The 22835-nt window shown below is 44.8% G+C and overlaps 1 protein-coding gene across 2 annotated transcripts in view; it reads left to right on the forward strand.

The window, feature by feature from the left end:
• Nucleotides 1-1581: 1581 nt before the first annotated feature.
• The window catches only part of LRIG3 (leucine rich repeats and immunoglobulin like domains 3), a 46182-nt gene continuing 24928 nt past the window's right edge, over nucleotides 1582-22835 (forward strand). For both annotated transcript variants that reach the window (XM_031462340.2, XM_064491148.1), the window contains exons 1-3: nucleotides 1582-2076; nucleotides 7796-7867; nucleotides 8159-8233. In XM_031462340.2, coding sequence (XP_031318200.2) covers nucleotides 1859-2076; nucleotides 7796-7867; nucleotides 8159-8233 — 365 coding nt within the window. In that variant the 5' untranslated portion in view covers nucleotides 1582-1858. The remainder of the gene's footprint in view (nucleotides 2077-7795; nucleotides 7868-8158; nucleotides 8234-22835) is intronic.

The raw sequence follows: 22835 nt of genomic DNA on the forward strand, positions 1-22835 counted from the left end.
AAAATGAGCCAACCTTCCCCAAAACGGTAGCTAATTTCTGATTATCTCTGTCACATAGGTGATACATCAGTGAGCATGGCACTATGCTTATACATAATGGCATCTCTCTTCTTGTTGAAAAACTCCAATGCACTAAGCCTGATTTTCCCTGTATGAAGCACATGAGGGAGACTGAGCTGGAAAATCCATGCCATGGCTGGGGTGTGTCTTGTCCACTCCCAAGCAGGCAAAATAATCACTCAAAATCGAAGTGCCTTCATTATAAATATTTTCTAATTGTACACAATCAAAAAAAGTGGTGAGGTGGATCCTAATGGTAGCTGGAGAATAGAGGATGGGATATCATATCTAAAGTGGTGTGCTTCAACTTCAAAGTTGAGTCCTTTCCCGCCCAGTGTTCACATGGGTAATTTGCTACAGAGGAAAAATCAACCCGAATGAGTTGGAGTTAAAGTCTCAATTCTCCAAGCGATCTCCACTCCTCAAGAATGAACATTTTAAACAGCCCCAAGGGCTCTTTTGGCAGACAGCGTGCAAGAAACAGTTGTGCAAGAAACAGTTTAAAATAAACTTTCAGTTTTTGCCACAATTAGTTCCCTTCTCTGGGTGCTTTTCCTCACCCAGAGGAGGAAGATGTTTCCAGATGATCTCTGAAGTCTCCGCTATTTCCTGCGGCCCCAGTCACCGGCTCGAGTTAAGTGAAGGCACAGACTTCACTGCGAGGTTCTGTACACCAGAATCCACCCCTGACGGGGGAGCAGGCAAGCAGGACTTCTAGCCTGGTAGCACAATCAGGATTTGTCATCACTCAAAGCACAGGTGGACCATGGTGCATATATTAATGTTTCCTCCAAGGTCCTTGTTTTCATTTGCCTTTGAAATATTACTATGACTATTTTTATTACTTTTACCTATTGCATGCAGTCTGTGCTTGCCACCGCGGTTCCTTAGAAGGTCATTTCCCATCATCTCCCCCCCCCACGTCTTATCCAGTGCACTAACGCTAGCTATTTGTAACTCAATACACCATTTCCAATACCATGACTTTTACATTTTATTATTCTTTTTACCTTTGGAGCTGACATACGGGAAAAACCCGACCAGGGTTAATGTTAAATAAAAAAAAAAACAACAACCTGCATTTTCATTTAAACCATTGTTTCATCTGATTGGTAGGATAATTAATACTTGCTTTAAAATCTGGAATGAAAGATTTCCTAATAACTTTACTCCCCTGAAGTGCCCCAAAATACCTCAACGCCGAGAGCTGGCCTAATTTTTTGCTCACTTGTTAGCTCACTCCCTTTTTCTCTTCAAGCCCATTTGATGTATGTTTCCCAGGACGTCGCGGAGACTTCTGGCCCGGGAGGCTGGAAAATGTAACTCCGACTTTCCTGCAATCTCGGTCGCACTTTCTCCCGCGCGCCGGCCCAGGGCGGGAGCCGTGTTGCTGTCACGTGGCCGCGGGCGACGGGCCCGGCCGGCCAATGGGCGCGCGCGGCCCCCCGCACGGCCCGCCCCTCGCCCCCGCCGCGCCGCGACTCGGCGCTCCGCCGCGAGGAGGAGGCCAAAAAGTTTCTGCGAGGGAGTCGGTGTTTGCGCGCGCGGACGCCGCTCCTGCTGCCGCGCCGCCGCGGCCGGCCGTTCTTTCCGGGTTCCCTCTCGCTGCCCCGGGGCATGAAAGGGCTTTGCGGCCGGGACTGAAAGACCGGGGTTTACCTGCGGGCGCGAGAGGAGGGTGCGCACACGCGGCCCGGAGCGCGGGCGTCCGCCCGCCCCCGCCTGGAAGTTGGTGCCGGGCCCCCGAGTGCGCGCCCGCTGCGGAGCCCCGGGCGGAGCGAGAGGCCGCCGGCCCGCGATGGACGCGCCGAGGCTCCGCGCGCTCGCGGCGGCGCTGGGGCTGCTGCTGTGCGCGGTGCGGGGGCGCGCCGGCCCGGCCGAGGGCGACGGCCCTTCGGGGGTCGCCGCCGAGCACCCGTGCCCAGCTCCCTGCCGCTGCCTCGGGGACCTCCTGGACTGCAGTCGCCAGCGGCTGGCACGCCTGCCTGAGCCGCTCCCGCCCTGGGTCGCCCGGCTGTAAGTATTCTTCCTCAGGGCGGAGCGGGGAGTCGCTCGAGTTCGGGACCGCCGGCGTGGTGTCAGGATGCTCGGCGCGCAGCCGCATATTCCCCGGCACCTCCTGTTGGCCCGGGCCTGGAGCGGCTCAGTCTCCAGGAGCCGGGCCTCAGTCTCCCTCCACCGGCCAGTGCTCTGCGGGCGGTGCAGGTGGGCCCTGGGCGCGCCCCGCCGGCCGAGGGGACCGAGCCACTGACAACCCCGGGGGCAGAGCCAGCGTCCTGTGCGCGGAGCTCGCCCAGGGGGCTCAGATGCGCGCCCTGCCAGGCCTGGGCAGGAGCGGCAACAACCTGCGGCCAACTGGAGTTCGCAGTTCTCAACTTGAGAGTATGATCCCGTGGCTCGGTAGCTTCTAACTGGTTCAAGCCCCTTTCCCGTTCCCTTCTAGTAATCGAACGCGCTCCTTTCGTTTGGGAAGCCCCCTTAATAGAGTTCGATCACTGTCCACGCTGTGATAGACATCCTTTTGTTCCTTAACCTGGGCTTAATTTTGCGTTAATAAATTCCATAAATCCCTTTTTTTCCCGACCAAATTATAGCACATCCTCGTTCGGGAAAGAAGTTGGCAAGACTGAACACTAGGTATAGAAGGGAAGGAGCTAGAGGGTTTTTTGTTTGTTTGTTTTTTCAGAACCCAGGGCGTGATTTCTGTGGCGTCTCAGCACGCCAGAAAGTTTAGGAGAGAGCGCTGGGTGCTATTATGCAAGTTTTGGGATGCTAGCTGTGAAGTCTGAGAACCTGAAATCACTGCCAACTGCGTGGACGAACAGGGAAGAAAATGTAGTTTAGTTGGAAAGGCTGATTCTTTCCAAATGTCATCTCCTTATTCTCTCCCAGCCCTAGTTTTACTAAAATTGCAAGATTTCTGCTAAATGTGAACAGTCAAAACTTTTTTTTTTAATGGCTATGCTGTTTAAAAGAAACAAAAGTGCAGTCCATCCTTAATCCTTAGATGTGGGCCTAGCAAAATTGCAATGGAAATTCTAAACTCTAAAAACAACTCTAGTCGGCTCTCCTTACTACCAAAAAACAGTTTTGGAAAGTTTGATCAGGTGGTTTAAGAAAACTGTTTTTAAATCACTGTGCTAATCAGTGTCTCTATTTGTGAATTGTAGAATTGTTGACCATCAAAACAGCATATTCTTTGTGTTAATATATCTTAGTTTAATAAAAGATACAGGGAGTTTCAGATTGATGTGTAATCTCTTATCACAGGATGTCTTATTTAGTAGTTTTTATTACAGTTGAAGAGGAGATAAGGGCTTTAACCTAAAGCAGGAAGACTTTCAATTAGTTGTGGCTAATTCTGTTCAATTGCTGCTTGTGGAGGTCATGCTGCCTTATTCATGAAACATGAATGGCTCTATTGACAATTTATGGAACTGAACGTTTCAATGACTGGAGGTGAACACTTACGAATAATAGAAGGATGCAGAAAAGAAAATATAGTGCTTCCTGGGGTGTGTTTAGAAATGCTTAGCTCCTTCACCAAGTCTAACTTATATTCAGTAGTTTCTCAATGTTAAGTGGACTGTTGGATCAGGCCAGTGTGGAATATATTTTTTGTGTGTGAATGTCATTTTTAAAAAATTGAGTGTCTTCAAAAAAAAAAAAAACACACAACTCTATTGCTCTTGATAAGAAGTTGCATTAAACCAAAAGGGGTTTGATACCTATTTAAACATTGTCTTAAAAGTAGCTGACCTAATTAGGATTTTGTTTTGCAGATAATTTGGTGGCACACTAAAAACAAATTACAGTTTATTTGGTTAGCACAATCTTTAATGACATTTCCGCCAGCAGTAAATTGTCTCGGTACAAGTCCACATTCCTTAAATGGATGTGAAAATAAGTTCCACTTGTACAGATAAGCACTAGGTCTGTTGGCAGAAGCCCTGCTGTGATCGCTCATTGGACAGCTCTGTCATTCTTGTACTTGTGTGACTTTTAACCAACTTTGTAGTTGTCACCAAGCCATGTGGTCCGAATTCTTTATTGTAAATGTTTCTTTTGTTTGTGCCTAACGCTCCAGAGGTCTCCTCTCCCCACCTTTGAAAGGAGCAGAAAAGTTATGTGGAATTGAGCTTTCACCTCTCTGTTACTTGATGTTTGGAAGAGGAGGCGTAAGATAAACTGCTTCTTAAATTTTACATAATTAGGAAAAGCTTTTACGTAGACTGTTCCCAGTGTTCAGAAGTAAGTAGAAAAATGCATATTGTTCTTCCCCATATCTTAACTTTTCCTCAGGTACTTACGAAAGTACAAGTGTGCCTTAGGACTAGTTTATGAGAGCACTCTGCAGAAAAAGTTTAGTGTCTCAGCATGTTAAGAAATTATTGAATGTACGTGTGTATGTATGTTTTCCCTTTTATTCAGTTGTAGTTTACAGTCATAGGAATCCTGTAATATGAAAATTTGAATCATTTGAGCTGTAAAATAATCATATTGCAGTTAGTTCTCTTTTCAAAAAGAAACTTTTAATACTTTTAAGGAAGGTGGCTCTTAAAACACTATTCGAAGCGTATATGCCTTTAAAGGCAGGCTTGAGTTTACATCTAGTGTTTGTGCTCACAAGGAGTTCTGAACCCAAAGAGAAGGGCTAGTTAGAATATGTTTACTTAGCCAGCCAAAAGAGGGAAAAGTTGCTCTATTGTCAGTAAGAGCTTCAAGTGCTATGAAGATCTCACTGGAATTTCAGCATTATTTGTCTTATCACGTAGAAGGGTTTGAGTTAGCTGGGCTCAGGCAAAAACAATCCGAAAGGTACTTTCTGCTGGTGTGGCTTCTTTAGTGTCTGCCTGTTGCAAATCCTCTGGTCTGCACCAGAATTGGGGCTGGGGTTGGGGGTAATAGCCCTTATGGTTTTCACAGCTGTTTTTCTATATTTTCCAGACTACAACTTGAACATAGCAGGCTGATTTATGAGTCACTTTGGATCAGTGTCTTAAAACAGCTACAGCCTGGCTTTTTGTTTTTCAGCTTTCCAGATTTTTGCTGAATTAGCAGCTCTGCAGGCCCCAGTGGGTTTGATTAAGAAGCTGTGCTGGATTTGCATTTTAAAATTTGACTTGGAAGTCAGATTTCCCAACGCTAAAAGGAAGAAAATGAAAGCTGGAACCAAACACTGTAAATTAATTATTTTCCTATATTTATTTGCTTGCTAATATGCAGAAAGAGAGATGTCTCTCTACCATGTAGAGTTTGGTTTTCAAGTGTTTGGCCAGCTTAGTTTCGGGTAAATAGTTAACATCTCCCTGCCTCGCCACCTTTCCCATTTATTAACCTCAGTACAGAAAGTTTTTTAAGAAGGTTTCCTGGCAAGATGTTCATTAATGGAACTCGAAAAATGAAGAATCTTACTTCCTTGTTGAATGTAATGGGGTTCAAGAAAACATCGACACTGTACAACTTGAATAGATTTTTTTTTTAATGGTCTCACCATAGAAACAATACAAGGAAGATTTAGGAAAATGTGACATCCTTTGACTGGAAAGTAATCATTTCTGAAACATAAACTGTATTAAATCTAAATTTAGGTGCATTAGAAGTTTCATAGCTGTAAGTATTTAGCAATAAAAGTCACTTTAGGGTGATTTTTTTTCTCCCACATGTAATATGGTTTTAATAGTACACAAAACTCAGGACTGGAAGTGTGTTACAGTAACTGAAATGTTTAAGGTTTTCAGCTCCTGCTCCTGGATCAAGAATGAGTGGTCCCCAGCGTGTGCCCCGTTCTCTGAAGGCAGTTTCTCATTTTAAAGGTCTTTTGTTGGAGATCTCATCCCGTTACTGGTTAGGAAAAAAAAGTTAAAGCACTCCATCTTTTTTTTTCCCCTCCTCACAGGATTGCCTGAGAAATAATCCTTAAAATGAAGTGAAGGGTGGAATTTTCGGTTTTTTTCTAATTAAAGAGACAGTCACCTGTATGAGATGCAAAGGCCAGATGGGTGCCCCCTTTCCTTTGAAAACCCGACTCAGTAGGGGGTGCTGTTTTAGGCTGGTGCATGGTTCTTTAGTTAAGTGGGTCCAAATGAGACTTTGTGTCGATTCGCTACCTCCCAGGTGAAGGGCTCTTTTCCTTGGTTGCTTTTCAAACCCGGTGGGAAATCCGTGACTGTCTGTGGTGCTAAAAGCACACAGGTTTTGTCTGAATCCTAACATGAGTTGTTGGGCTCACGGTTTCCTTGATGAACTCCAGATGGACGTGAGCTGGGCTGGGAGGGAAAGTGTCTGGCTCCAGCGTGGGGAGCGTGCACAGCAGTGGTTGTAATTGCAGGATTTTTATAGTTTAAAGACTGTGCCAGGTTTTTTTCATGTTATAACTCTACCAGAACAAATCTACTCATGTCTGTTACTGTCTGGTAGGTCTCTAAGCAAACATGTTTCAAATAAAACCTTTGCAGATTTTTTTTTTTTTTAGGTGAAATAGAGAAATCCAGATTTCTTCTCAAAACAAAAATTCAAAGACTGAACGGGTCTCTGATTTCTAATTGTTAACTAAGGGATGTGCATTCAGTAACACTGCCCTTCTCTGAATGTGAGTTCTCTGCCTTTTTCTTTAGGGGGAAGGTAATATTTTTATGTATAACAAATGGTCCCTGCTTTTCTCCAGTCAAGTTTGGGTACCTCTGACTTTGGTCATTTAAAAATCTTCACCTATGAACACTGAAGGAATTAATCTAGTAAGGATTGGTAAGCCTCTTCCAGTGGGAGAGCTTTAAGCCATACTGTCGGTCAGCCTGGTTTTCTATAGCTGTTCAACCACTTCATTTTCATTAGACCATTTTGAAGGCACTGATTCAGTGTATTGACCAATACAGTCAAGTATTTGCCAGATTTTGTTTCACGCTTTGAATCTTAAATCCTGAGCTGATGTCCTCGCCTAAAATGTTGCAGACGTAGAAGTTTTGTTTTGCTTTCTTATAAATACTGATGTCCTGTGGAAATGGTTAGTATTAGATGGAGTCTCTGAGTTAGGAGCAGATTTATTTTAATGACTGAAAAGAAATCTGATCACAGGTTTCTGTACAGTTTTCTTAACTTTGTTAGGTGGTCGATGTGGCTTAAATTATACATTATATTGAGATACTGAGATTTGGGGAATTCAGGAAAACAGAGTTCGGGTTCCTACCCACTCAACACACATACACACACACAGCAATACTTTAAATAATTTGGCGTCTTAACCCAGAGAAAGGAAAATCTGTGAAAAGCAAGTTCTACTTTGTTTGACTGCATTAAGGACACCAATGCTTAGTTTTATGATAATAAAAAGGTTTCTTTAGAGGTTTCAGGTTCAGCAACCTGCCTAATTAGCTACTTTTCATAAGCTATGACTTCATCCTATCGAGTTGGGAGAGAGGGGATGGGAGGGGGTGGGGAGTGCAAAGCAAAACAGCCCCTTCACAAAAGGTCTGTTCACCCTGGGCCAAAAAACATCTCCTGAAACATTTGCGGGGTTGGAGCATTTGAATCGACCAGCCTCCTAGACTAATTTTGTCCTCAGAGTTTGTATTTTGAAGTTTGCCCTCTAGATTATGGCCAGGATGGACCAGTTATTTCTTATGTTGTCACTGGTGTTGAGAGAGAGACTTCATAAATCTACCCTGTCTCACACTCCGTTGAGCGCTATTCGTGATTTTTGGAAATGACTTACAGTTTTATTTTTGTTCTCTTGTAGGGACTTAAGTCACAACAAATTGTCTTTCATCGAGGCAAGCTCCATGCGCCGCCTTCACAGCCTTCGAGAAGTGTGAGTTTAGTCATTTTCTGTTTGAGGTTTGAATAAAATACACTACCCATCACACTGTTTAATTGTAAAGAACATTTGGGTTGCAGTAAATGATTTATAACTTCTGACTTGGGAGGGGTCTTTAAATAACTTTGTAAAGTTTTCACCTTTATGTGTTACAGATTACATAACCAGCTTCTCTCTCTCTCTCTCTCTCTCTCTCTCTCTCTCTCTCTCTCTTTCTCTCCTCCCCCTCTTCTCTCTCCCTGCCTCCCTCTTTTTTTTTTTTTTTTTTCTTTTTGGCATTTGTAGGAAACTGAACAACAATGAATTGGAGACCATTCCAAATCTAGGACCAGTCTCAGCCAATATTACACTTCTGTCCTTGTAAGTGAATGCCAGCAGGATTTCACATGTGTGTTTGCAGGGACCACGGGTAATGCCTCCGTATGGGCTAGAGCACAGATCTTACAAGCAAAATATGCCGTCTTTACATCAGTTGGCTTACTTTCCAGCCTCACTCTCACTCTCCTAAATTTTAAAGTATGGTACTAAGAACGCCATACGTTTTACTGTCATTGCTAATCTGGTCTCTAAGATCAAAGAAGCCACCTTCACCCCATGGAGTGATTATGGTAGACTAGGACCTTAATTCTGGTGTTACTCAACGGTTGGCATGGGACCTGTGGATTAGGTATTACGTGGCCCCAGTGGAAAATGATCGGAGTTGTTCTGGGATGAGAAATGGGAGTTGGTACTAAAGCATTGGGGTATCCTTTTTGAAGTGTGGCACCTGCGGTGGAAATCAAGGTTCACAAACATCACATCAAATATCAGCTTTATACAGTTAAAGTTAAATAAATGATTGAAGTTAGAAATACCATTGCATGTTTCTTGCAAATGTGAGTTTTCAAACAGTATTAAAATTGTGTGAAATTTTCTGTGTAAAAACTGGGCAGGAGACAGGTTTATATTCATGCATCAAAGATGTTTTGGAATAATTTTGACTTTCGGCCTTTAAAGGTAGCATTTAGAATGAATATGGTTTAATTTCTAACATTAAGTAGTTTACCACCTTAATCTTGAATAATTTAAAAATATATTTAAGCCACTGATGTTAAAAATGTTTTCCTCCTTTAAACAACTTACTGGAAAACCACCATTGTTTGCTGCATCTGGGAAAGGTGTTGGGAGAGTTGAAATTATACAGTAAATTTCAGGAAAGCTGTTCAATTAATTAAAGTGATCACTGCCCAATTGCTTACATCTGGTGATTTATAGAGGTTTGTTTTTACTGAGGGCCCAGGTCAGCTAAGTCACGGGTGCAGCCGCTCTGTCTGCTTTCCTCTGTTTGAATAAGAACTAAGTGACATTTGATACTGATGTGGTTTTTCCAAAGATCAGAAACAGAAAGGAATAAAAGAAAAAGCCGTTGGTATTTAACAAACACTGAGTTTAAAAAATCTCTTTTTGCTAGCATTAGTACGTGCTTTCTTTGTCTTTCCCAATTGCTTAAAATTTTAGAGTCTAAATGAAGTACTGCTTTTGTTATCTTCAACATCTTTAGCTATTCTCATTTGACCACTGGGGCCTATTTAAATCCCAGGGAATGCCACTTCCTTGCCCTGGGTTTCGGCAGATTCTGTCAGCATGGCCGAGGGTCTTGAGGGTCATTGCGTGCTTTGTGGCTGAGAGGGTCTACAGTGGAGTTTTGGAACCTGAGTGGGATGAGGATCATCTTCTCTTTGGCATGGTATGGAGTTGAAACCGTATGAACTTGTAAGGAAATTAGACAGCTCTATCAGAAGTAAATAACCTAGTGATTTTACACTGTGTTTTGCTGCAATTTGTAATTAGAAAACTGAAATGAAATCTGGGAAATTAGAAACCTTCAGTATTTGAACTCTTCTACATATTTTTGTTTGTGTCTCACTTCAGCGAGTACTGAGTGATCTTTACTGAACATGAATAATCTCACTTTCTTTCCCCTTCATTTGTTGTAGTACATCTAACCAAGGTTTGCTTTGTTCACTTTATAATGATATATTCTATTTGTTACCTAGATTACACAGATTCTGCACAAAGTAATTTGTGTGACAGGCCTGCTAATTGAATATGCAGAGTAAAAATTGTTTTCCTACCTATGAAATATCTTAAAAATTTTACTTCTCTGGCTGTTTTCTGCTGCAAATATTTTCTTCTGTAGGCTTCTTTGGGTTCTATAATACACATTGTGTCTAAAGCACTATTAATTTCTATCATCTGTTGTGTAGGGTAGACTTATTTTACTCAGAAGCACTTGAAAATAATCAGAGCTAAAAGTAAGTGCTTAAATGCATTTCTGAAATTTCAGAAAAAAATTTGTTCAGCCACATAACATGGCTCAGATTAGAAATTTGCTACAGCACCACAATTAAATCCCGTATCTTCCAAGTAGTCCCCAAGACTGTTTGACTTTTATTTAAAGAAACTTTTTTTAAACATTTTGTGGAGGAAAGCATTTTTCTGGGTAATATGCACAAGTTAAATAATTGGAAGGCATGTTAGAGAAAAGGAAACATCATTTGTAGTCTTGAACAAAGGGTTTAATGTCGGTGCCCGCACTGTTGCTGCTCTGTGTATGTGTGTGTGTGTGGGGGGGTCCCTCGCAGCTGGAGGGGCTGGATGCAGAGAAGGCTGTACCTGGTGAGATCCTCCACTCCTCTGGCTTCAGGAGCCAGCAGCTAATAATGGGTCAAACGTCACTCCATGTCCAGCGATGAATTCGGTTTGATGATGTCAGGGAAGCATCTTGGGATGATGGTTGGGTGAGCATTGAACTTCCCCACTGAGAAAGCTCATCTCTTAGATTTTAGGGATCTTTCAAAATGTAAAAGACCTGACCAGACTTGATTTCCTTTGAATCCCACAGAACACTAGCTCAGAAGTCAACTGGTATGCTAGGGGCAAGATGTGGTTTGTGTTTTGTGTTTATTTTTCTGAATTTCCCAGCCATGCATGGCAGGATGGTATGTTTTAAGGGAAGCAATGGAATAATTTTTGGAGTGAATATATCTTGTACTAAAACTGTTGACCTGGCATAAGTGAGTTGATTTGACCAGATGTGATGGTTCTGGCTTCTTGTGATGTGGCATGAGCTGCCCAAGCATTTGAAACGTGTGACCTGAAGTAGGTCAGGTTTGTAAGTTCTGTAAGTTCCGTAACGTCACTTTTGAACAGAAGACGCCTATTGGTCATTAAATAGAGCTGCTGGGTCCTGGCCTCCACACTGATGGTTTGCACTGTATTGCCCAACATGCAGGTATTTTGCCTGGTGTCTTAGACTGGAAAGGGTTTACGTCACCGAATGTCAAAGGGGTACCTAGGTTACTGGTTAAAAGTGTTTTCCTGACCCCATCCCTAGAGATTCTGAATTACTGGTTTCAGATGGGGCCCAGGAAGACCCATGTAACACATCCACTTTGCTGATTCTGATCAGATATTACGTAAATATTTCTGAATTACTGATAGAGTCCAGTGGATCATAACCAAACAAGACTTTCCTCATTATTATTTCAAAGGTAGATCATTTCTTCCAAGTCCATCATTTTCTTCATAGCCTGTCATTTCCCCAGAGACGGCAGTATCCTTCTAGAGAGGTTGTTATAAATATTGATCACTTCTGCTGGTGGGACCCCAGTGTGGGTGTTCTACAGATGAACGGCCGTTGAAGAGCTTGAAAGCAGAGTGAGGTGATCAGTTTTACTGTTGGAAAATGTCACTCCAGCTTCAATGCGGAGGATGGCTGGGCAGCAGCAGGAGAGGGGCTGGGAGGGGCCAGACGATGACGAAGCCACCACAGTAGCCGGGAGCAGTGGTGGCCCAGTTCTCCTGCAGCGCGGCTTTGGTCTGGTCAGTACAACAGCGATTAAAAGCAAAGCTCAAGTCAGAGAGCTTGCGGCTTGTTGCTGGCTCTGCCCTTTGCTTGGGCAAGTTCTGTCTGTCTGTCTGTCTTTGCTTCCTCCTCTGTAAAATGAGGATAATCACAGTGCCCACCCCGGCAGGTTGTGTGGATTGGGAGCGAGAATACAGGTGAAGCCACCTGGCACGTGCTGAGGGCTCAGTGAACTGGAGTCACAGTCACGGGGCGGGGGGGGTCATTCATTCAACAAAATTGTATTGCTGGAACGGTGCCAGGTTCTGTTTAGCGAGCTGGGGACACAGCAGTGAACAAAGCAGACCAACCGTTCTTACCATAAAGCTCCTGTCCTAGTGAGGGATGAGAGAAAGAAAAGTCAGAGAACAGACTTGGAGAGAAAAGATAACTTGGACAGAGGGATGATAGGCCGGGCAGTCGCCCTGCAGGGAGGCCAGGGAAGGCTGCTCTTTGAAGATTCACCAGATCTAACTGTGTGCCGGGTACCGAGCAGAAGAGACAGAAATCCCGCTTTCGTGGGGCTGGCTTTCTCATGGATGGAGAAGGACAAAAAGAAAAACGAGATGTGGTCAGAAGGTGGTACGTGCTCAGGAGAAAAAGAGAGCAGAGAGCAGGTATCGGAGCGTGTGTGGTGGAAGAGGGGGGCTTACAGGTTTAAATGGGGTTGGAGGGAGGGGGTCACTAGCCGTGTGACACTTGAACCAGGGCCTGAAGGGGTGAGCGGGAGTCAGGGGGCGTGTCCTGGGGGTGGCGGTCATCTCCTTAAGCCTCCCCTGCCCTCTCTGGGCCCATCTTGCTTTGTGTAGCCAAATGTTACATGGTCATGAAATGATTTGTTTATATTTTTCTCCACTGACTAGGATACTGACTCTTGTTTTCCCCAGCACTAAATGCAGGTATATGGCATGCAGTTGGTGCTTAATTAGTGTATGAATTGAATTAAGGAATATTTATGGAACAGCCACATGCACTTAGCATTATTCAGACAGATTATTATTATACAGATCTCCCCCTGTAGACTCAGTCTATACCAGACTAAAAACTTACAGTGGGAAAGCATACCTAGGTTTTACTTAACTTGTGTTCAGCTGTGCATGCCTGGTAAAACATAAAATAAAATAAAAAATTTACAACCATGGCAATAATAATAATTAAAAGAAAAAAACAAAAACCGAGAACTCATTTAAGTAGCAGAAGGCTTCAGCTCACCCTTCTGGCCAGGAGCCCCGGCGCTGGAGGGTGTGTGACGGGAGTGTGCGGGGAGTCACAGCCCCCTTTCCCGTTTGCCTTTCGAAGTTCGTATGTCTCGGCACCCCGAGGATGACTTCGGTCTCCAGAGATACAGATGTTTCCTAGCCCCTGTGCCCAGCACGCATGTAAACTACATCAGGTACTGGGCTGAAAATTCAAAACACAAAACAACAAAGCAAAACACTTAATTGACCTGTCTTAACCCTGAAGGAAAAACCGGACCTACGGGAAATCAGTGAGACAGAGAGCAGGAGGGAGCATATGTGTCTGCGTGAAAACCTTTGCAGGTGTGTTCAGGGCCCTTGGGTGTGTGAGTGACAGTGGCCCTCCCCCATCCGCGGGCTTTGGAACCTGCCGCCGCGTGAGAGGTGGGCGGCCGTCACATGGTGCGTCCTCCTGCGCCGGGGAGGCAGGGAGGGGTGAGGGCCATGCCCCCCCCCCCCAAGGTCTGATGCGACTGACGTGCGCCGGAGAGCACTCCTGGGTAGTGGGCGATCCTGGCGATTCGTGCGGGTGAGCGGGGTTACTGTGGAATTCAGAGAAGGGGGTGACTTTGTTTTTTTCTTCTGTCTCGGAACTCCCACAAGTGCAGTGCGTGTGGTTCTACACTGGCATTTGTCACCGTCTCACCGCAGGGTGGGGCTCAGTGCCCCCGAGCCCTCCCCCCCACCCCGCCCCGCCGCGGCGCCATCCGGAGTCTGGCACGTGGGGGCTCTCAGCGAACCCGGGGCGGAGAGAGCCACGGCCGGTGCGGCAGGGGGAGCCCTGAGCCGGGGCTGCGCCGCACGGGGTTTGCCTCGTCTCGCTCCAGTCACCCGTCTGGCGCGGCAGAGCCCGCCCGCTCCACTTAGTTTATCTGCAGGAAGAGCGGGAGCCGTCGGCAGGTCCGTGCCGCGTGGTTCCGGGAGAGGCTTCAAGGCCAGAACGTTCGCGAAAGGGCCCTGGAGAGTGAGCTCGGCCCGGCTTCCCTTACGGTGGTAGGCGGCTTGCAGAGCGGTGCGTTCTTGAACCGGAGGTGGCCGCAGGAAGGCAGGACTGACAGACGTCATCCTGGCAGCCGCGGAGGAGGGAGGGAGAAAACCTGGCATCTGGGGTGAGTTATCAGCAAAGCTTTTGCTCTCTTCAGATAGTTCCAAAAAAATGTTAGTTAAATGAACAGCATTTCCAGCCCCGGAGCTGACATTCTATAAGCTGGATTTTGAGCTATTTAAAGTCGCCCCAAAATGCCACTTACAACATACCAAATGCTGGAGAACAGAGGAAAATAGCGGTTGTCTTTTTGAGGGGCCTTGAATAAGTAATAGGTCTATGGACCATGAGGAGATACTCTGAGGGGTGGTGCCCTGGGTGGCAGCAGCAGAGGGGAGCTGTCATTCAGTGCGCAGAGTGTGAGGGGGAGTGAGGGAAGGGGATTTGGGTCCAAATTGGGATCAGCACAGGCGTTTGACAGGTTTGGGGGAGTAATTGGCTTTTTTGTAAGCAGGGGAATGAAATGACTGCATTTGAATTAAGCACAGAATCTGCTTCTCTCCTTTCTTCCAAGCAGTCATTGAACAGTGCTTGTTTTCAAAACCAAGTTCTGTAGAGACAACTAGATAATATGACTTCAATAGTTAACAGTTATGACTCGCCAAATACTGTTCTCCATCCACCTTTGCACCGGCTGTGTTCCCTCACCCCTGCTGCATGTTAAAGCCCCACCTCTTTCCCACAAAAGGAAATCGGCTGTGGGGTGGGAGTCCTGTGGGCACTGGCTTCTGTGTGATGGAAAGGGTAGAGCTGAACTCGTGATTAGAAATCAGATCAAATCTATTATCTATATTGCTGAACCCAGCACCTTACCAAGTGGGAACTCCATCCATAAGTGTGCATTTCTCATTACAGTCTGAAAATAGGACTAATGAAAAAATCAGTTTGGAAGACTTAAGAGACTTGCCTGATTGTATGGCACAGAGTTTATTTAAGTAATTCATCAAATTCAGCTTATAACTTTTAAATCAAAATTGATATTTTAGTAGCTCACAGCTCAGAAGGAAAGCTACATGTACAGAAAGTGAGCATTTTTATCCAGTTTCAAGTAATGATGTAGCTAAGTGATTTTGTAACCATGAGGTAAAGCACAAAGGTAGAAACGTTTGTTTTTCAAGCCAAAGCCCATATAAGTCAGTATTTGAAAAGAGGTCACCAATTTGTCATATAAATTAGGGAATTTGAGAAGCTTCAGCCAAAATTACAACTTAAGTTTCTACCCAATCAGGGAGCTTTGTTCTAATTAAGTGGACACAAACCATATCCCATCTTTACCCACGTGGGGGAGTAGATGAACCTGTGGAATTTGACCACCTTAACTGAGAAATTCATCCCCAAATGGTGCTCTACCGATGAGGATAAATGGACTAGTGTCTCCGTATGTGAAGGACGTTGTGTTAGAGGGCCGCCACCTTCACGAGTACAGACAGGCCGGACGATACCGTGTTTCATGGCCACAAGCTCGTGAAGCCCGAGTCTTACAAAACACACACATAAATCTCTTAATAGGATACGTGTAATCTTTTATTGGAATTTAAAATGTTTATATGTGATTTGCACATAGGGGAGCTTACGGTACACAGAGCTGTGTGCGTAATACTCTCTACGTTGATCTTCACACTTACTCATAAACCGGCCTCCAACATACACATTTGCTAGGTTTTTGAATTCTCAGTTTACAGTGGCTGTATTTGAAACATGAATTTGTGATCGTGTCATGGCCCTTTAAACCCTTCAGGAACTTCCCATTGCTCTTTAGAGCAAAAACCCTGCTCAAGACAGGCAGTGCTCTGCGCGACCTGAATCCTCTTGTCCCGTCGGGCTTCTCCGCATCCTCACTTCCAGGGAGGAGCCAGCTCGTTCCTGCTCAGTCCCTTTGCCTGGAACACCCACCCTCCTCCCGCTTTCGCTAAGTCGCAGTTAGGTCTCCCCTTGCACATTTTCACACCCCCTTCACTTGCTGTGTCCACGTTATTGTCCTATGCACAGTCGCGTTTTCAGGTGTATGGCTGTGACTTTTTTAATGTCCATTTCCCCCACCAGAATGAAATGTTACAAAAGCTGAGATCATGTCTGTGTTCATCCCCGCTGTAATCCCAGCACGTGGGCTCAGTGCCTGGCATGTGGTGGCGCTCAGTCCATGTTTGCTGAATGAATGATCAAATCATTAGCCTAGTCCAAGTTAAGACATAGTTAATTGCAGAAGAAACCAGTCAGTTAAGCTTTCTGTGCCTCCGCCTCCACAGACACTTAAAACTGTTGACATTAATAAAAACTTTGTTCTAATGTGACAGCATTCTTAGAATTGACTTGATGATCCATTGGACACTTTTCTTTAATGGTGATTCTTGGAGCCCATAAAACTGACCTCCAGACCCTTAAATCTGACCTTCCGGTATAGCTGGTCCCAAGAATCCGTGTATTACCTGTGTTTGTCCTGAACCTGCACTGTTTTCTCACTCTTTCCCTCAATTTCACGTTAGCCATTTCGGTTGCTGCTCTGAAGTGTCAGATACAACTTCTGCCAGGACTTCTCTGTGCTGAGCGAGGCCTGTGCTGCCAGGACAGACAAAACAGCAGGTTACAGGCAGCTGCTCTGCATGACTGGGGAGACAGGATTCAACATGTGTCCCTGTCCTGGCCTGGTTACTTCTCTTCCTTGTCTTCTCTGTTTTACCCTCTCTGCTGTCTTCCACAGAGGTTCAGGGCTCTCCTTGTTGGTTAGAGACCCTAACAATGTAGTAGGGCTCTACCTGGTACCACCCCTTCCTTCTCTGGCTGAAAGTTGCTTAAGTGCTAAATTCAAAACATGAAAGCAAAGGTAATTATAAATATTAGCACCTCCTTCCTGGCACTTAAAATCCCCTGCCTGGCTATCTCCCTCCCCCTGCGGAAAGCGTTAGCAGGTAGACAGAGTGTTCTGCAGACCGAGGTTGAAGGCAGCATGAAAGATTAAGGTAATGTTCCTGCTGCAAGTCCCATACAGCACAGGATAAACATGGCACACGTTCTTGGGCTGTCAGTTTTCCTCCACACAAGCAATTTTAAATGTTTTTGTAACAAAACAAATGTACAGAGTTAGAATCAAAATGAGCATCATTTTTTAGAAAAAAAAAAAAAGGTGCTTTTGTACTTCATTGCCGACAGCCATGTCATCCTGCACAAGGTACAGGCCTAGGAATAAGGGACAATACTCTTTAAAGATGAGTAGGTGTTGGCAGAATCAGGACACTACCCAGTTAACTGTACAGATCGCTCTTTTCTCATGTTCTCCGCCCCCTGTCTGTCTTGCTTTTACTTCTCCACCACCATCCCCATATAAGTATCAAGAAAAAGGTGTAAGGGGAGTGAGAAACAGTCTGCTTGTATCATGTAACCGGTCAGAACCCACGTTTGGTTAGCTTTGAGGGTCTGCATGCAATCCTAGTCACTTTGAATTGGAAGAGGCCCTTCTCCTGTGGAGAGAGCTCTGGTGGAGAGGTTGTCCGTCCTCCCCTTGAGCACCCCCAGCGACAGACGCTCACCCCGGGGCGAGGAGCCATCCCTGCGGAGTAGTTCTAATTGCTGGGACTCTCTATTTATGGAGCTGAGCTCTGCTTTTCTGCAGCTTCCACCTGTTGTCCTGGCTCTGAGTGCGGAGGAGAACAACTTCAGTCTGTTTCCTGCAGCATAATACTCCCAAGTCTTAGCACGTGAGGTTTTCTGAATGCTTTCTCTTCTCCTGGCTCACGTTCCAAAGCCTGTTTTCTGTATGACATGGAGTCTAGACCAGCGCTGTCCAGGAGCCCTTTCTGTGGTAATGGAAATGTTCTGTATCTGTGCCGTTCGCCGTGTAGACACTAGACACGGCGGTACTGAGCATGTGAAGTGCAGCTAGTGTGACTGAGAAATTGAATTTTTTTTAAACCCTTTTTTATTGAGTTATAGTCAGTTTACAATGTTGTGTCAGTTTCCAGTGTAGAGCACAATTTTTCAGTCTTACATGAACATACATACATTCATTGTCGCATTCTTTTTCACTGAGACCTACCACAAGATCTTGTATATATTTCCCTGTGCTATGCAGTATAATCTTGTTTATCTATTCTATATATGCCTGTCAGTAAGGAGTTGAATTTTAAATTTCATTTACTGTGAATTTAATGAGCCACGTGTGGCCAATGGCTACGGTACCGGCCAGTGCAGGTCTAGACTCTGAAAGTCCTCCCCTCACACATGCCGTCTGGCGTGACACTGTAGGACAGTGCCCAGAGCAAGGTATCTGGGATGTGGCCTAACGCAGAGTGTGGTGGGACCATGTGTCTTGACCAGAATACGGAATGTGGATGAAGCAGAAGATTATACTAGCTTTTAAAGGACTGTGTTGTGTTCTTGGCGCATATGGAGTTGTGGTCAGCTGAGCTCCGATGTCTGCTGTCATTCTCATAAGAATTGCTTCCCAGTAGGCCTTTTAAGATGATTGATTAAAAATTCAAAACACCGCCTTTCCCCAGCTGAATTTCTTTAGTCGCTTCTAGAACATGCTGTTAGTATGTTGAGAGGTTTGGGATCATGATTTGTCTAATAGATGGATTACACGTGTAGCTCTGTGGTATTTATACACGACTGTTCACATCTCTGTCCATATTCGTACAAACGTTGACAGCACAGGGCCACAGACAGACCTAGTATCAGCCACCTTGCAGCTGAAGGTCAGTGCCAGTCTGTGAATAGAAGGCCAGGGGTGAAGACTCACCTGCCCCAGTGGTCATCACCACCACACGTTCACAAGGGCACGTTCCATACTTGGTGAAGTCAAGCCACTCTGTGTCTGTGATGTTCCTAGTCCGTTGATCTGGAACCAATATCAGAAAAATAAAATGACATTAATTTAGCCTGATATGTTCATAAGAATTAATCCTCTGTATGGTAATGGTTTATTAATTTGAAGTTCAGAATAATGATGCCGTATTTTCTGGTTCATACTATCACCTTAAGGTAAAATTCTTTATATAGGCTGATTTTTTGTTAAAATGTCTAAGTTGAATGATGTTTCAGTAAAAAAAAAATTATAGTAAGTTTTATGAGGGTAGGTTTTATTTTGGTTCTTAGAGAAAAACTGATTTTATTCGCTGATGAGATTGCCATTGAAAGCACAGAGAACTGTATTCAGTATTTTGTAGTAACCTATAATGGAAAAGAATACAAAAATGAATCTATGTATGTATGACTCAAGCATGCATACACCAGAAATTGACACATTGTAGCTGGCTATACTTCAATAAATTAAAAAAATAATAATAAAGTAGATTCCTTTTGAAAATGTCCTGTTAAGCCTGGTGGACGGAACACATTTGCTTCACTCTGCGTTGTCCTAAACCCCCTTAAGATGAACATATAGGACTAAGGTACACACAGACTGGAGCAAAGAGAGAACAAGAGAGGAGACAGTCCAAATGAGAGAGGCCATAAAAATTTTGCAAGCAAGTGCACAAGTTGTAACTGACTTAAAAGAGAGAAAGTGGGGTGGATCTCCAAAGAAACAGACACTTTCTTTTTGCTGCAGAACCTTAGAATGCTTCAGAAATTCAAAGTCAGTAAAGGGGGGGGGGGTACAGAGAAGACTGAAAATGGGGGATTGTTGAAAACTCTTACGAGAAGCAGTCAGACCCCAGGTTCCTCCTCTGAAACTCACAGACCAGTGCCTGCCCCTCCCGTGATGGAGGCAGAAACCTGGAAGTTTACTCTCCTGAGGGTTGAAGCAGAAAGTCTTGGAATTTGGGACACAGGCCCAGCTGGGCAGGGGGTGGAGGTTGAGGGCAGCAGCTCCTGCAAGCAGGGAAGCAAAGTCAGACCTGAATACTGAGGGTGACAGTCTTCCCCTCAGCTTACATTCCTGTTCGCCTTCCCAGACACTCGCAGTCATGCTCATCCCACCAGACTGGAGGTTGGAGGGTTTGAGTGATAAGACAGACACGTGTAGATCCCATTGTGAGATGGGTCCCCTGCTCAGCCACCTGTCGTGAGGCCCACCAGACAACAAGTTGTTACCTCACAGCCCTCAGCAAGCTTCCCAGGGCTGCTTTTTAATAGGTAGATAGCCAGTGATCACTGACTCTCGAAAGAGTTTCTGAGAATGAAGTCAGGGTCTGAAATCCATAGGAAAAGGGAACCAGAGAGAATGGAAGGAGAAGGGAACTTCAAAACAACCTAATCTCTCTGGAAAGGAGAGAGAGTATGTTATACTCACAAAATAAAAAATGCACGGTACTAAAAGGAATATTCAGAAAATGGGGAGGAACCCACTGAAGTTAAAAATATAGTAACAGACACTTTAACAAGGTAATAGAAGTGTTGGAATAAAGTTGAGAAACTCTCAGAAAAACCAAAAGACAAAGAGATGGAAAACAGGAGAGGAAAAGATGAGAAGATAGGAGGACCAACTAGGAAATCTATCTAACTGGAATTCCACAAAGAGACATCCATGGAAATAGACAAGGGGAAATTATCAAAGGGACAAAAAAATTGCCCAGAGCCAAGAAACATGCGTTTCTAGGTTGAAAGACCCCACTGAGTGCCAGCAAGTGAAAAAAAGAAAAAAGACTTGCACTAAGGGACGTTACTGTGCAACTTTAGGATATCGTGGTTAAAGAGAAGCTCAGAGAGGAGGAAAACTAAAACAGAAAACAGGTCACCTGTACGGATCGACAGTGGTTCTCCAGGCATGAGCCTCAGAGCGTCAGCATCACCTGGGAACTCAGCAGAGATGCAGATTCTCAGCTCCCACCCAGACCTACAGAAACAGGAACCATGAGGGTGGGGTTCCGCAGGCTGTGCTCCAAGACACCCCTGCCCCTCGCCCCCCAGGTCTGATGCCTGCTGGAATTCGGGAAACACAGACTGAGGCACTGGCTCCTCAAACTCACAGCCATGAGTCCTGTGATGGAGAAGAACGATGTCTGCAGAACCCTGAGGAACCTGATTTCTCGTCTCAACTCTATACACCCGAACTGTCAACCCTAGAAAGACGTATCCAAGCGTGAAAAAAAAAAAAAAAAAAAAAAGCGCCTCTACACATGGTTTCTTCAAAAGCTAATGGAGGACATGCCCCAGGAAAATGAGGGAGCAAACCAAGGAAGACTGGGCTGCCAGGCAGTGGGACTTGAGCGGAAGAGAGAGGTGAAGCCCGCGAAAGTGAGGCCACACTCTGTACGAGGCTGCAGTTTTATGTGACAAGTACGTGCAAATCTGGTCATTCGCCATGTTTGTCATCCAAATCCACAGCTCCTCAGAGCCGGAAGAGGTCATTTCATTCCATTTCCTCCCATTGAAGGGTGAGAAGATGAAGTATAGTAGATCGAGGCACGCTGCCAGGAGCAGAAGCAGACCCTCCTGGCTGGGGAGCTGTGGTGTGACCTGCTGCCTCTCCAAGGGCCTCCTTTGGCGGGTCGGCTGACGGAGGGACTCCCAGCTTTGCTTTTTCTGCCGTGGTCATCCCGCTTTCTGGTGTACATGCACCTCTCGGACCACCGCTCAGGGAAGTCCCTCTAGGCCAGTCTAGAGCTTGATCTAGAGTTTTTTAAGACTAATCGAGACTGGTCGCTTCAGGGTCTTGAACCCCTTTATGTAATCCTGACTTCTGGGGAACCAGAGATGAATGAGAGATTCTCTTCACTCATAAGTGAATCACAAGCTAGTGGGGAGACGCAGACCCACAGCCTCAGCATTAACAGTTTATATTGGGGCATCGAAAAAGGTGGTTTTGTATGTGGCATAAATGGGGTTTTTACCTGTATTTCTGTCTTCATTTTCACACGTGTGATAATTGGCACATATTTAGGGCCCTGATTATTGGAGGATCTCCATATTAAAACATTGTGGGCATCTTTATTGTGTTCACAATCCAAAACATAATTATATTTTATGATGACCCGGCTCTTAGCACAAAGAACTGATTCTCTCCTCGCAGTGGCTCATTTGCTGCTGAGTGTCGCTGATTCTTAATCAAGAGTCTTTCTCCTTGCTGAAGTTCCTCAGCTGGCTTTATTTTTTCATGCCGCAGTACCGGCGGGCCAGTCTAAACATGTGGTCTTTTAATGAAACTTCTTAATTATCTTTTTAGAAAAAAAGACGCACGGAGACAGTTTATTTTTATCTGTATGGGAGAGGTTCTTGGCTTGCCAAGTCTCTCTGTTAAAAGAAGCCTAGTATTATGGGGTGTTATTCCCGCCAAGGTAGTTTTCAAGGAAGCTTTTTTTGGGGGTGTAGGGAGAGGGGTTATTGTTGGAAATATAAGTGATCCTTAATGTGTTTGCAAAATGTAGTGTTTTCTTTAACAACTTGTAACACCTTTATAAATGGTGTTAAACTGGTTGCTGGCAAGTTACATATAGAAATCACTATTTCCTTGGGGCCAGGCTGGCTGTCCCGGTCAGTACAGCTAATGTGCTTGCTCTGTGGCCGTATGGAATGACCACAGATTCAGCAGTTTGTTGGCTGCAGTAACTGAATCGGACTTAAGGGATGTGGTTAGAGTAAGGCATTCCAAGAAAGGAGGGCATTGCAACATGTTAAAAAAAAAAAAAAAAAAGGTTTCAAATTGAATTTCTTTGCACATACCCTCTCTCAAAGGAAAACACCACATTCCTGTACCCTCTCTGAACAGCCACGCTTGTGTGTCTCCACACATTGAGCTGCAAAGCCTTAAGCTGCCTTTATGTTGTGTAATAGGTAAGAGACAGTAGAAACTATTGACAAATATTTCTTATTCACCAAGAAGCTACAGTTTAATTGGTTCAGGAATTCCAGTGTGAA

Source organism: Camelus dromedarius, chromosome 11 (assembly GCF_036321535.1).
Source record: "Camelus dromedarius isolate mCamDro1 chromosome 11, mCamDro1.pat, whole genome shotgun sequence".
Classification (NCBI taxonomy): Eukaryota; Metazoa; Chordata; class Mammalia; order Artiodactyla; family Camelidae; genus Camelus; species Camelus dromedarius.